The sequence below is a fragment of the Drosophila serrata genome, unplaced genomic scaffold (genome assembly GCF_035046125.1).
Source record: "Drosophila serrata isolate PLE 108 unplaced genomic scaffold, ASM3504612v1 contig_8, whole genome shotgun sequence".
Lineage (NCBI taxonomy): Eukaryota > Metazoa > Arthropoda > Insecta > Diptera > Drosophilidae > Drosophila > Drosophila serrata.
Genome location: NW_028256906.1, coordinates 1509178 through 1523354, shown reverse-complemented (window position 1 = coordinate 1523354; position 14177 = coordinate 1509178). Strand labels below are relative to the sequence as shown.

The 14177-nt window shown below is 40.5% G+C and overlaps 2 protein-coding genes across 15 annotated transcripts; one reads left to right on the top strand and one right to left on the bottom strand.

Annotated features, from left to right (window-relative positions):
• Positions 1–75: 75 nt before the first annotated feature.
• On the bottom strand, positions 76–7891 carry Chc (clathrin heavy chain). 7 transcript variants are annotated; one of them, XM_086827612.1, is made up of 7 exons: positions 7364–7891; positions 6510–6724; positions 5994–6201; positions 1535–5836; positions 1299–1465; positions 1117–1203; positions 76–1050 (listed from the first exon to the last, which is right to left on the bottom strand). In XM_086827612.1, exons 2-7 carry the CDS (start codon positions 6549–6551, stop codon positions 805–807), a joined length of 5052 nt encoding a protein of 1683 aa, XP_086683738.1. In that variant the 5' UTR covers positions 6552–6724; positions 7364–7891; the 3' UTR covers positions 76–804. The 7 variants fall into 7 exon arrangements, with proteins under 7 accessions (XP_086683738.1, XP_020808494.1, XP_086683735.1 ...); XM_020952835.2 differs by having other exon boundaries at positions 7580–7743; XM_086827609.1 differs by having other exon boundaries at positions 7369–7730.
• A 186-nt stretch (positions 7892–8077) lies between these two features.
• Positions 8078–13990, top strand: LOC110184384 (uncharacterized). 8 transcript variants are annotated; one of them, XM_086827442.1, is made up of 5 exons: positions 8086–8704; positions 8766–8853; positions 9774–9848; positions 9916–10781; positions 10882–13990. In XM_086827442.1, exons 4-5 carry the CDS (start codon positions 10000–10002, stop codon positions 11585–11587), a joined length of 1488 nt encoding a protein of 495 aa, XP_086683568.1. In that variant the 5' UTR covers positions 8086–8704; positions 8766–8853; positions 9774–9848; positions 9916–9999; the 3' UTR covers positions 11588–13990. The 8 variants fall into 8 exon arrangements, with proteins under 8 accessions (XP_020808548.1, XP_086683568.1, XP_020808547.1 ...); XM_086827461.1 differs by having other exon boundaries at positions 8105–8704; positions 9774–9844; XM_020952889.2 differs by lacking the exon at positions 8766–8853 and having other exon boundaries at positions 8078–8704.
• The last annotated feature ends 187 nt before the right edge of the window (positions 13991–14177 follow it).

Genomic DNA, 14177 nt, shown 5'->3' with positions numbered 1-14177 from the left:
ATTCCGCAGCATAACTGTAAAATTTCAAACATAAAACTCTATAAAAACTATATATGTACATATGTACGTAGCATATTTTCACATTCTTACGAAACGGTGTCCCAACTACGACACTGAATATTTATTAATCATATTTTAATGTGATATTTCTTACAGGAAATTGAACAGTAAAATGTGTTTACTCTTTTAGAGTTTTGTTTACAGATAATAGTTGGAATATGATTTAAAATGTACCAGGTTGTTTATACGGGAAGTGTATTAAAGGAAATCTTGAAATAATTACATACAGTATCAATTGCAATGCTGAAATATGTCCTTATACATACATACATATGTGTATTCTCATATATTTTAAGCCCAAATTAATAAGCTATTTCCATCTTTGATTGAAATTTGTAAAATCAGTAAATAATGTATATATTTATTTATGCTTGATCTCTTTAACTATGTTTTCAGTATTGTAATCAAAAACAAAATCTTTAAATATGATAAAAGCAATTTATTTTTCTATATATAAAGGATAACAAGAAAAACACGCCAAAAATTGATCCATGCTTCTGGCAATGGGTACATATCGATAACTCATCGAAAACTTTTAAAACTTCGATGTTCTTTTGTTGAATGATTTTACGACTTATTCTTGATCTGAATTTATATTGTTTTGTATGCAAATTACTTTCTTTGACGATTAATATTATTGTTCTTGTTTTTATTGGTATTTTCTTTATAATGCTGATACATTTATTTTGTAAAGGTCGTTTTAATTAATGGTTTAATGTTGTATAATTAGAATTATAATGTGGCCTACAAATACGGATAACCCATGTTACGCCCTGCTCCTGCTGCTGACGCTGCTGCAACAGTCGCCGCAGCATTTGGCGGATAATTCTGCGAATATTGCGGCGGAATGCCCATTGCCGGGCCAGCAGTGATCATTAGCTGTGGCTCCATTTGAATAATATTTTTATGTTCCGTAGTATCGTCTTCCTTTTCCCGCTGAGCTTCGTTCAGCTCTAACCGATCGACCTTGCTGGTATATTCGCGCAAAACCTATGCATCAAATAGCATATATATAGAATGCAAGAACTAAGCGTATAATTAATTAAAAATCATTACCTGTATTAAGTAAGGCATGGCAAAGTCAACGATTTTGTGTTTCCAGGCCAGTTCCAAAATGACATCGGGGCGCAGCAAGTCATAGCACTAATGAAAATGTTAAGCAAAGAATTAATATCATATCACAGTTTGCTTGCATTATTTTTTATATTATTTGTATTATTTAAATTTTTAAATCTTACCTGATATAGACATGCTGCAAAGCAATCGTAGGCATCACGCTCCAGGAACCAGCCCAGCAACTCCTCAGCGATATCTTGCTTGCCCGACTCGGCGGCATACTCCATAGCATCCTTGTAGAGTTTGTCCTTTTTGCAGAGCTCCACGCTCTGTTTCCAGCGGTTGTTGCCTAACATAAAAATATTAATATTAAAGGTAAAGATATTCACTTATAGAATCAATTGCGGTTAAAACTCACCCTTGTACAAGTAGGCAGCAATGCGGCGGAATTCCGTAAGTTCGTGCTTCTCAAGCTTTTGAGCCAATGCGATATTATCAAAGTTGTCAAAACCATCGATCGAATTGCGCAGCCCTTGGTAGTCCTCTTCGTCGATTAGGAGTCCATTGAGAGCTTCATTGATTGCCTTGTTATTGAGAGATTGGACTGAGCGCAAATAGGGCTTGACTAGCGGCAAATAGCCGGTTTTCGAGAAGTAGCCAACGGCACGAGTGTGGTCCATGCGGGGTGCCAGTACAAGTAGCATATCGTTCAATAGCAACGGCTTGAAGTCCAAATAAAACTCAATTGCCTTATAGTAGAGCTCAATGTTGGCCACCTTCGTGATGATGTCCTTGAAGTGTCCCTCACGCCACGCCTCCGTGGGATGGGCCATCATGGCCAGAACGGCGTTGTCATATTCCTCGTACTTGTCGTAAAGGAAGACCAGCTCTGACCACAAATGTGCCGACTCGGCGGCACGCAGAACCTTCGGAATGTTAACCCGGGACCAGAACAGCTCCAAATGTTCGCGCATCTTCGACGGCTTGAATTTTGAATACAGAATGGCCAGCTCTGTGAACATGCCCATGTGTGCACGCTCCAAGCCCAGAGCCGACTCCAACAACGCAATCAATTCATCAAAGTGTCCGCGATTCTGATAATAATTAATCAAATCCTCCAGCTCATCGGCATGAACGACGATGTGCAATCCGCACATTTGGGCCAATCGGAACTCCTCCGCATCGACGCAGGCAAAGCACACCTCCTTCCAGGTGCGCGTCGAATTGGCCTTTCGCGCCGAGTCCACGGCTCCCTGGAACTCCTTCAGATACACCAGAGTGATGGCCAGTCTTGCAAAGTTGCTGACATTGTTGTACAGCAGCTTGGCGGCATCGTACATTCCATCGCTAAAGCAGCGATCACCAATTTTCTGGATGTCGGCATGGTTCGGACCCGAAATGAACTCCTCCAGATCAGCAAGACGTCCCGTCCGAGCGTAGGCATAAATCAGCTCGCTCTCAATGTAACTCTCGCGGGCCTTCTTTCGGGCCATTTGGAGATACCGCACGAGATCGTCCCACGATTCAACATTGCTTGCCACATCAACGACATCCACATAGGCACTCGGGTCGTCGGCCTTGATGTACGAGTCGATGGCCTCCTTAACCAGTCCCTGCTGCAGCTGAGCCTTGGCCAATTGAGACCACACAGCCGGCTCATTGCATCGCTCGGCGAACTCATTGGCTCGCTCAAGGTTGTTAACCTGATCGATGAGCACCTGGATGGCGGAGGTGTTCACGTCGAACTTCTTGAAGATAGCAAAGGCCTCCTCGTACAACTGGTTACTGATCGCAATGTTGGCAATGTCCGGGGCATCGTAGTTGTCCAATCGATTGATATAATCCATAACGCGCGTGCGATCCGCCTTGATGGCGGTCAGAATTAGAAGGTTCTGCAGATTGCGGTGGTCGCTGAACACCGATGAGTCAAGAATAATCTTCTCAAGCAGCTCAATCAGTTCGTTTGGCAAGTCGGCGGTCATAAAGGCCTTGACGGTTACTGAGATGTCATCAGGATCCTGCGTCTCGGAAAGCGCCGTTTGGACAACCTGATCGATCAACTGTCGCTTGTAGGGATTGGCCTCGGATAGAACCTCGGCCCAGAGCTCAGCGTCACGGCGTCCGACCAGGTAGCGGGCCTCGCTCTTAAACAGAGAGTTCTCGTTACAAACGGCAATCAGCTCTCGATCGCACAATCCACGCTCATAGGCCACGCAGGCTAGATGAGGATCCCGTTTCTCGCAGTAACGTCCCACGACACGGCTATCGTAGTACTGATTCTCCTTGAGGAATCGCTCCGGATTGTTGTTCGAATCGATGTAGATCTTGGCAAGGGCATTATGCGTGGCCGGCTCAATGCAGCCCTCATGGACTCGAGACTCCAGCCAAGGCAGCAGCAGCTTAAGGCGATTACGCTTCTCCACCTCTTCCACCAGCTCGTCCGTGGAGAACTGACCCTTAACCACCAGAATCAGATTTTTGATGATATCCTCACTGCAATCGACATCGAGCAGTCCACCAACCACAACGGGCAGTCGAGAGGGATTAACCTTCTGCACGTAAATCTCGATATACTTCTGCAGATTATTTCGGTACAGATAGAGCACCAAGTCGTGAACGAAGTCAAAGCGATCACAAACAATGATCAACGGCAGCTGATCCGTAAGCTTGGCCTCCTTCAAGAAGTTCTTCACCCGCTCGGGATTGTAGCAATTGGACTCGCGGCAAATGCGCTCGACCTCCTTGATTTGATTCGTCTTGCAGGCGGCCTGAATATACTTAAAGTGCACCTCTGGATCCTGGGAGAAGTTCACGATGCTGCTAAGAAAGTAGAACAGTCCGTCGTAGCTCTTGAAGCCCTCGAAGAGGTCGATCAGCGCCTTAGTTGTCAGTTGTTCGTGGTATTTGGTGGCAATCTGGACACAGATTTGCAGGTTCTGGCGCAAATTAGCCGTTAGCATTGCCTTCAGGCACTCCAGAGAGTCCTCCACAGAGAGGGTGCCAAAGAAACTGACCAGCCACTCGGCGTTCAGCATGTGCGTGTGGACAACGGCTCGCTTGATGTCATACAAATCGGTATAGTGCTCCAGGGCACGCTGCAATAGTCCGGCCTTCTCGCACAGCTGGGCAATGTGGGCGCGGTCGTAGTGAGTGAACATGGCGTTGCCCAGGATGGCATCGGCTACTTGCGGCGCCGACATCAAGTTCATTTCGAGGAGGCGCGTCTGCAGGGCACCCTCAGCCGGTCGATTGTGCTTCAGAGCATCGAGCAAAAAGGCCGTGCACTGCTGTACCATCGTGTGTTCCATGAAGATATCCACAATTTGATTGATGTCCGCCAGCGGTTCTTCCTCGGCCACCAGCATTGAAGCGAAGCCTGCTCCCTGCTCGGGATTACTGCGCATAACAGAGCGCAGCAGGAAAACGTAGTCCGGCGTGTAGTTCACCTTCTTGGCGTACAATACAATCTTCTGGAACTGTCCCGTCTCCGCGAAGCATTGGATAACCTTGTTGGGCACGTTGGCGCGCAGGTAAATGGAGAGGGCCAGTGTCAGATCCGACGCCTTTACCAGATCACCCAGCTCCTCGCTGCACTCGAGCTTCTCCTCCTTTAGCCACTTCTCGCACAACTGCTTCTTGCCCTGCAGCAAAACGGGGCGGCACAGCTCCAAGGACTCGAACTTGTTCAGCTTTCCCTGATCGAGCAGAATGCCAAAATACTGTAGCAATGGCGGCGTGGTGGAACCCGCTGGCGTCTGAACCTGCTGGAAACGCTGAATTGTTTGCGGTGTACGCAAAATGGCCTTCGGAGCCAATGCAGCCACCTTGGCAGCCTCGGCATACTGTCCAGCGGTGAAGAGCTTGTTGAATTTTCGCACAAACAGATCCTCGGCTCCGGCCAAATTGTTGCGAACAGCCATTCGCAGCGCCAGATCGGGATTCTGCAGCACCGTATTGATGTACGGGATGATCTGCTCCTCGTCAACGGTCACCGAAAGCACCTGGCCCTTGCGATTGACGCCTATGATGCCGCCACTGGCTTCGTGCGGTGCCGTCACAAAAATCGTATCGGCCGATATACGATTCATGTAGATGCACGTCGCAGTTTCCATATCGTACAGATGAATATATCCATATTTGGTTATCAAATAAATGGTATCATACTTGGCCGACACTTGCATTGCCACGGGGAAATCATTCAGGGCTTCCGGTGGGAAGAATACATCAACGGCTTTCTTGGGGAAAGCCTGGTTGCCAGTCGGCGGTGTTCCCACCTCAATGATATGCAGCTTGCCGCCGCTCGAAGTGCGCACAGCGAAGCAGAACAGCGTCGTTGGCTCCTTGTTGCCGTCAAGCTTAAAGGTGGCAAAGCTCGCAGCATGACCTTCAATGGCCTGGGAAACCTTACGTTCCACGGAATACAACTGCATTGCGCCGGCAACGCGGCTCGGTAGCGCCGAGATACCCACGAGAAGTAGCCATTGCTGGGATGCATTGCATCGGTAGTTGATTATTTGACATCCGTTTAGGGAGGAGTGCCGATCAAACATCTTCTGTGGCATCGAATCGCCCTCCATTGACCAATGGAATACGCTTGTTTCCGTGACAAGAGCCAGGGTATTTAGAGATATCCATTTCCAGAACACCACATCCTCGTTCATTGTATGCGCTTTCATTTTCGATTTCATTTCAATGTTAAAGATCTGCAACGTCTTTTGGGCTATAGACGAAAATGGGGGGTAAATTTAAAGCATATATCAAGTTAGCAATGGTGAATTACTATACTTAAAGTGCACATATTACAATTTATTAATTTTTTTTTTATGATTAAAGTCTTTTTACCTTCTTCACATATTAGGATATATTTAGCAATTTACCTTTGAGCGCAATAACCTTGCTAGCTGGATTCATAATTGCCGAATCAGCTGATATTGGACGGCGAGTGGGATTGGTGGCATCGTTCATATCAATGATGACCACTTGGTTGGTATCATTAACCTTCTCCCGCACGCATATGAACTTATCCGACTCCATTGTGAGCGTGCTAAAGGAGAAGGAATTGGCGTTGATTCCAACATTTGTGAGCTATGAATTGGAAAGAACATAATTACAAAATTAGTATGTATGTTTAACTAACAAACGAAGCAGAACGAAGCCACTTCTGATATGAAGGTAGGAGTATAAAACAAATGCATTTAACCTAAATAATATAAATTTATATAATTACTATAACATTATTCCTCTGAGGCCGCAGCAAGAGCTCAACAAGTTGCTGCTGCAACGCGTTTCTTCGCTCAAAAGGTGTACCTCAAATGCACCCTATTGTGCCCATACAAATACACCCTACATTTATTAGATTAACAAAAACCGGTAAACCGGTATTGAAAACATACCTGTAAGTGCTCCTGAAAACGAATGGGCAACGGTTGCGTCATCTTAACGGGCCGCACAAGCAATGCTGGTAGGTGATGATGATTTTGTTAAGATGTGCTGCACACTTTTTTGTTTGATTCGATCAAATGTTATATATTACGGGTTCTTTGTTTTCTTTCACGTATTTGCTTCGATTTAATTAGTTACTTGATTTCCAGGACGCGGACTGTTCCAACTAAATAGAAAAGATTTTAATAGGCATATTATTAGCGTGTAATGTGATTGAGAACACGAAATTAAAGGCGTCTATGCTACTTTGTTGATAGAAAGTGACAGCGTCATCAAGTGAAAAAAGTTGACACTAGAGATAACAAGAAGAAACGCCCTTAAAATGATATGACTAGAGGATGTATGCACAGATAAATACATATGTAAAGCTTGTGAAAACTCTAAATCACTATCAGAGAATTCCTTCCGTTCAACGGAGATAAAATATGTACAATTCTGGATTTGGTTCCAGTGGAGAAATTCACAGAACATTTTTTTGGTCCGATGGCGAGAGTGGAATCTAGTACTTGGGAAGAAAAGAGGCAGCGATATATCGTCGTTAAAGCACACTCTGCCCACCACAGTTAAAGTCAGCCATGTTGAGTTGTGCTTTGAAGAATTAGTCATTCACTCACACACACACACACACACACAGGTACACAAAAATTTGCTCTCGTTTATTCAGCGGCACGGCACAAGTACAATTAATTAATTTGCGCTTTAAATGCTATACAGCCGAAAATAAATAAATGCACCACAATTAATTGAACTTTCACCTTTACATATATATCTAATCTGTATCGGAAAAAAACACACATATGTATACCATACATTTACAGGCCGCAGTATGCCACATAAACACGTAATGGTTACTTGGAAAAAAATTAACAGCACAAATACATTGACCGAAAAAAAACGAAGAACGAGATATACGGCAAAAACAAAAACACTAAATTTCTCTTTGTTTTATACAAAATATGCGTTGCATTTAACCGTGTATATATTGCACAAATTATCAGTACGTATGTATATTCAAACGTACATATACGAAGACGTCGCTTTGTTGCTTGACGGCGACTAAGCGAGCACACAGAAGCAGATTACAATTTAATTCTTATTTAACTCAAACACACATAATTCATTGTTTAACTATTCGGACTGAAAGATAGGGGTGTGCGAAATATCAATGTATCGATATTCTTGTGCGATGAAGACGATGTTTATGCAAATACTAATAATCGATATTCTCGTTTTATGGCTATGCCGTTTATGGAAAAAATAGAGTTTTATCAACGAAATATGTATGTATATATTAAATTAGAGTGCAACAGCGAAGCCATTATAAAAAATGAAGTAAAAACATCAACCATCGCTCACGTATATATCGATAGTGGGGACCATTTATTGAAGCATATTTGAAGTATATTTGAAGTATATTTAAATACATTTTCCGAATAAACTGTTTAAGAAAACCAACAATACTGTCATCGATGTCTTATTCAATATCTCGTTATCGGAGAGTTCGTGTCAGCTCGATAACGATATTTAGGGTAATTGATTAGATGCCAGTAACAATCCCTAACGCGTTTTTTAAATAACAATGATTATAAAAGAAGTTGGCAGCGCGAAAGCAAATTTTAATTTCTCCATTTAAATTTAATTGGAAATAACGCGACTTAAGAAAGGTGTATAAAAGCTTGAGTCCAGCACCGTTTCAACACATAGGCTTCTTATTTATTTTGGTTCTAGTAAGTGTCAATCAGTGCTGGTTTAGCTGCCACCGAAAATGATAAAACCGCGCGCAGCATCGCATACGAATGAATGTGAATGAACATTTTCGAAATAATGCCTTGGAATAGCTCGCAGGCCTCTTAAACTAATAAGAAAAATCAATAAAATCTTTTTAACCACTTATGTATGTGCAATCATGTGTATGTATGTGAGTCATGCCAGTGTAGTTCTTTTATTAAACAAAAAGACCCAGGCGTTAGTAGCTCACGCGCACAGGACATTTGTATGTAGTTTGCGTAAAGGGTCCGCATTACGCCTAACTTGAAAATTGTTTTCACCCCGTACCTAAAACTCAAAACTCCGAACAGTTAACGCTAAAAATTGCCTCGCTCCTTTTCTCAGAAGGCAGAAAAAGTACAATTCTTTTTACAAACAGGTATGTATTTATGAATACATCTATGCATACATATGTACATATGTTCGTATATTTTTGCAAGAGCACACATCCACATCCTTTACACTAAATATAGAAGGAATGGAAACGATAAAAAGTGCTTACCTCTGCATACATACATACAGGCCATTGTAAGTACGCATGTACATCTTGGATAAATGCAGAGTTTTCCAAAACTATATTTGTTTATTTTTATTAACGACTATGCCGCCGTGCAGAACTCTATTTGTTTTTGGTATTTTCTTTTTCGCTCTCTTATTAGAGCTCAGCTCCGGGACCTCACCGACTCAAACACAAGCATGTATATGCATAAACATATGTTTGTATGTGTGTGTTTCGCATTTATTGTTTTGCTGCTCCTTTAGGTGAACGCCGTAACAGGCAAGAGCAACAATTTTCTTATTATTATCACAAACAAGATGGTTCAAGGAACGCTTTTTTAAAAGATTGTTTCTTAATTCCAGTACATATGTATGTTTAAACGTATGTATATTTCCTTAGAACCTGGATTGGTGCCTTATGTTTTGATAGATGGCGCCAGTGAGCTGACTGAGTTTACAAACACAAAAACTTAACCCTCTAAGCCCCAAAAGTGCCTTGAGGCTGTTATTTAATATAGTTGCTTTATAGGGTTAAGAGTTTGAAACCAATTCTCTTGGTGGGGGGGGGGGGAGATCAAAGTACCGGTATATATTACAAACAATACATGCACATGCCGATGCGTATGGTACCTTGCCAGGCTCCGAGCTCCACATTTGGGGCCCGACACTGCTTATAGAAATATTTATAAGCGTTCGTTTTTAAGTAAATAATTTTTATTTAATCGTTGAAATAGGCTCAATTGGCGATTGAGGGAATCGGGTTAAAGACGATAATATTAAGTGATATTAGTTCAAAAGTAGAAATACGTAGTGACAGGTCGATATTGGGTCTTAAGAATTGAAATTAAAGTGATAATATATGTATACAAAAAATAGAGTAAAATATAGAATTTCGAGGTCTAATTTAAATAAAATAATAAGTAATACAAATATAATATCTATTCTTACAGAAAAAAAGAAATACGTTTTGATAAACCGAAGCCAGCGGCAGTTGAGATTTCCGTATAGTACTTTACACTAAGTATGTACGTATGCATTAACAATTTACAATTCTAAAATCTATTGCTAATATCTGTTTCTATTTTATAACAGGTAAATATCATAAGGACAAGTTTCAAAGAGCTTATATTTAGATAACAGATAACTGAGCAAATTAGAAACCTTTCTTCAAACGCGATGAGCGCCGTCACGCAAGAGTTTTGCGTGCGCTGGAACAGTCATTTGGGAAGCATTGGCGCCGCCTTTCCCCAGCTCTTGGCCGGCCAGAGATTCGTGGATGTGACGCTTGCCTGCGAGGGTCATCAGCTGCAATGTCACCGTCTAGTGCTGGCCGCCTGCTCCACCTACTTTGAGACTATACTGGCCGAGCATCCATGCAAGCATCCCGTCATTATATTGCCACGGGAGATAAAGCTCTGGGAAATCCAGGCGCTTGTTGATTTCATGTACAAAGGCGAGGTGAATGTCACACAGGCCGGATTGGGACAGTTGCTCCGCTGTGCCGAACAGCTCAGAATCCGTGGACTATACGGTTCGGAGGCAACGATAAATTACAAGCAGCTTCAGCAGGCTCAAGCAAAGCAGGAAGCAGCGCCCCCTTCAGCAAGCCGGGTGGATAGCACCGATATCGTGGACGATGCAGCCACTAGTTCAACAACAACGTCAACCTCAACGACCACAACCCCTCCAGTCCTGACATCCAAACAGCAGCAGCAGCAACAGATTATCAAGGAAGGGCGCCAACGACACCACCAAATTAATGGCACTAACAATCTTCAACAATGCGTCTCGGCGCCCGCTCTGGGCAGCAACTCGAATGCACCCACTGAAGATGAGTCGGCCGACGAGGTGTCTAACAATTGGAATGCCTACAGAGATCATTTTGAGGATTATAATGCATCCGCTGCCGCGCCACTGGCTAACAGCAGCAGGACAAATGCCTATTTACAGCAACCGAGGTACGTAAAAGAAGATCTTATCCTCCATTAAGGTTAAATATATATTCCTGTAGAGAACACACAAAACATAAACTAAACCGAACATATATCACTTTTGCAGAACACAACTTCAGCTTCATCAGCAGCAGCAGCATTATATGGATACTACGATTGAAGACGATCACAATTATGTGGCCGTTAACGATGTCGAGGATAATGACAATAGTTTTACAACAGGTGCGGCAAAGAACAGCGCATCCTGCCTATCGCTTAGCATGACAGATACGGAGCCACATGACACATCGCTAACGAATGTCTCTCTGGGGCTGCTATCCACCTCAGTCGATGGTTACACTTCGTATAAGCGTGTCCGGCGCTCGGAGGCATCGCTGGCACAAGCGGCCAAGTGTGTTTCCAAGGGCGAGACATTCCAGACCGTCAGCAATATGTTCAATATTCCAGTATCCACCATTCGCTTCTACATGGCTCGCAAGGGAATTCTTCCGAAACGGAAGCGCGGACGTGGTGCCTCGCATGCCGGCAACATAATCATCACAACGACAAACTCAGGAACACTAGCGGCTGCGTCAGAGCCGGCTATCGTAACAGCACATCACCCATCTCAACATCATCAGCACGTATCCATCGACACGATGCAGCTAAAGGCCGGAATTGCAAGTACCAGCGGCAGCAATAGTCCAGCGGCAGTAGCCACAGCTGCAGCGTCGCCGCCATCATTGGATGCTGCTAGCGTGCCTTTTCACCTCCTAAGCAATGCGGCGGCGGCTTTTAAACTTAACGAGCAGCAGCAGTTGCACATGATCTAACTATGCAGCTAGTTGGCTTCGCGGTAATCTACGCACACACACACACATGTAAATTGAACACAATTCTCTAAGGAATTATAATGATTATCTTTGATTATGTGAAATCTTGTGGCATACACGACTTGCCATCTTAGATTGTGGGCTTTACGCTCATCTACTCATTCTCCATGTGTGAGCACTAATCAGAATCGCTCCCTTGTTCTCCAAATGTTAAAAAGCTCAACTGAAGATTTATAAGAACAAAGAGAAATGAAGCAAATACACACTCAACTCTTATTTGGAAGCTTTGAGTCGTTCTCAGGCGCACAAAAAAACATAAATTGTACACAAATTTCAGCCAAGTTTCTCAGAATTTAATAATTATTATTATTCAATTCAGTCTAATTTATACTGTCAAGTCAGTAATTTTAAACAACTATTATTTAGATATTACCTACATTAGACATATTTTTATATGATATTTGAATTTAAGTCTGCTTTCGCAAATCAGGCAACTATTATCGTAAAAAAATATTTGAAAAAAAAAACACTAATAAAAAGTAAAAGAAAAAGTAAATATTTCGAAAGCAGTGTATCCAAAACTAGCATGTAAATACAATTTTGAGTAAAGTAAAGCGATCTTTATGCATTTCGTGTGTACACTCTTGTAAAGGGTATTATTATTATCTGTAGCGCAGAAATGGTTAAAATTCCGATCTTTTAAAGCATAGGTACATATATGTACTATTACCAGTTGTCTTTCCTACGACGTTTATAGGAAGTAATCACTCTCTTTTAAAGAAATTGATAATAACTAAGCTTAAAATATTCCCATTCTTTAAGCCATAATGCCAACAATTTTGTTTAAAAATCAAAGTTTTTAAATCGCATAACTAAGCCAAAAATGAATTAATTTTAAATCGGAAAGCTTTATTTTGTTGGTTTTAAGTGGGTTTAACAATCAACAATCTTGAATAAATTTCAAATATTTGTCAATTTTTGAAAATTTTAACAATTTAACCCCCTTTTCGCTTTTTTAAAAAATTGAACATTTAAAAAGAAAGCTAGAAAGATTTGCCTATTGATTGACTGATCAAGAATATATTTGATTTATAGGGTCGGAAATTATTCCTTCAAGGATTACAAGCTTCTGAATAAAATTATAATAACCTGCAAGGGTATAATGACTTGTTCTTGAAAAGTAAAATTATGTGCTTTTTATAAGTTCAGAATTTGCACAACAGCACAACACAGATAGTTTCCTTTTCATATTAAAAGTATATACGGAAGAATTGTAAAGAAAGTACTATGTAGTGTATATTATATATCAGTATTAGCGGGCCCAGTCCTGTCTGCTCCTTAAGTAAATTGGAATTTAGTATTCATATTCCTGGGATTTGAAATTTATATAACTTAACAGAAAAATCAATTTTTTTAAATAATTATTTTTAGTTTTGTTTTTAATTTGGTAATAAATCTGCATATTGAGTGGCAAATCGATGTAAATGTGAATTGTGGCAATCATTATCTTTTCGTTATTTTTTTCCAGAATGGACAGATGACGGGCATATTAGAACGACTAGGTTGTCTCTTTTTTAAAGAAAAAATTAATACAAATTACAATAATAAACGATACATACATATTTGTTTGGGTCGTGCCTATAAATATCTTCCTACATAGAGATATGGTTCTATACTTATTCTGCGTATATTTTATATATAAAAGATAAATCAAGACAACAGACAAATAATAATACCCAATGCAAGGGCATAAAAATCAATTTATTTTAAGCTTACGATGATTAAGAATATCCCTTTTTGGTTTGATGATTTTCGATCCCATTTTGTTGTTAATGGTAAGTAAATTTAATTTTATTTATATAAATGTTTCAAAATTTTAAATTGGTTAATAAGAATTTTGTAATACGACGAAAAATGAATATTAATTACATCGTTTAAACTAATTTAAAAGTCGAAGCCAATTTTTTTTAATATGTAGAGTAAGAAATTATTTAAAGGAAAAGAAAATAAAAACAAAAAGAAGCAATAAGAAAAAAGGAATAACGCTTATTTTTAACAAAAACATTTATACCTAATATTTTATTTTCCTTTTAACACAAACTCAGTGAATTAAAAATTGTTATACATAATTGGAGAATTGGTTGCAAGTAAACAATATTCTGTAATATTAAATTTAAAATTGTCAAATAAAATGTTTTTTTAAAATTAATTTCAAAACAATATAATGCTTGAATATATGAATAACGTAAAAGTAATTGTGTAAAAAAATGGGTTTAATGTATAATAGATAACCAAATGAGAATACGCTAAAATAAATATTAAAAGCGCGTTCGGCTCCATGTATTATAAAATTTAAATACTGAGAATGGTAATTAAATTAAAATAAATAGAATTAAAAACATAGACATTTGCTAAATCTGGGTTGATAGGTAAGGGTTGTGTTGATATATTTGTGGGAAAATCAAGAAAGGTGGATGTGGATAACAGCTTCTAAGAATTATTGCTATCAATGATCCAATGTTTTAATTTTGGTGCCCACCCCTGAGGCAGTAATGTAGATTTTACTAACTTTTATATGTATCCCATAGTT

What these genes read in the sequence shown, in the direction of transcription:
- Chc (XM_086827612.1), bottom strand. Translation starts at nt 6,551, where the DNA reads ATGACGCAACCGTTGCCCATTCGTTTTCAGGAGCACTTACAG. An exon ending in CAAGGTTATTGCGCTCAAAG is followed by an intron (nt 5,837 to 5,993) that starts GTAAATTGCTAA and finishes TTTCGTCTATAG; the next exon opens with CCCAAAAGACGTTGCAGATC. An exon ending in TTGCAGCATGTCTATATCAG is followed by an intron (nt 1,204 to 1,298) that starts GTAAGATTTAAA and finishes CATTTTCATTAG; the next exon opens with TGCTATGACTTGCTGCGCCC.
- LOC110184384 (XM_020952889.2), top strand. Translation starts at nt 10,000, where the DNA reads ATGAGCGCCGTCACGCAAGAGTTTTGCGTGCGCTGGAACAGTCATTTG. An exon ending in GCCTATTTACAGCAACCGAG is followed by an intron (nt 10,782 to 10,881) that starts GTACGTAAAAGA and finishes TCACTTTTGCAG; the next exon opens with AACACAACTTCAGCTTCATC.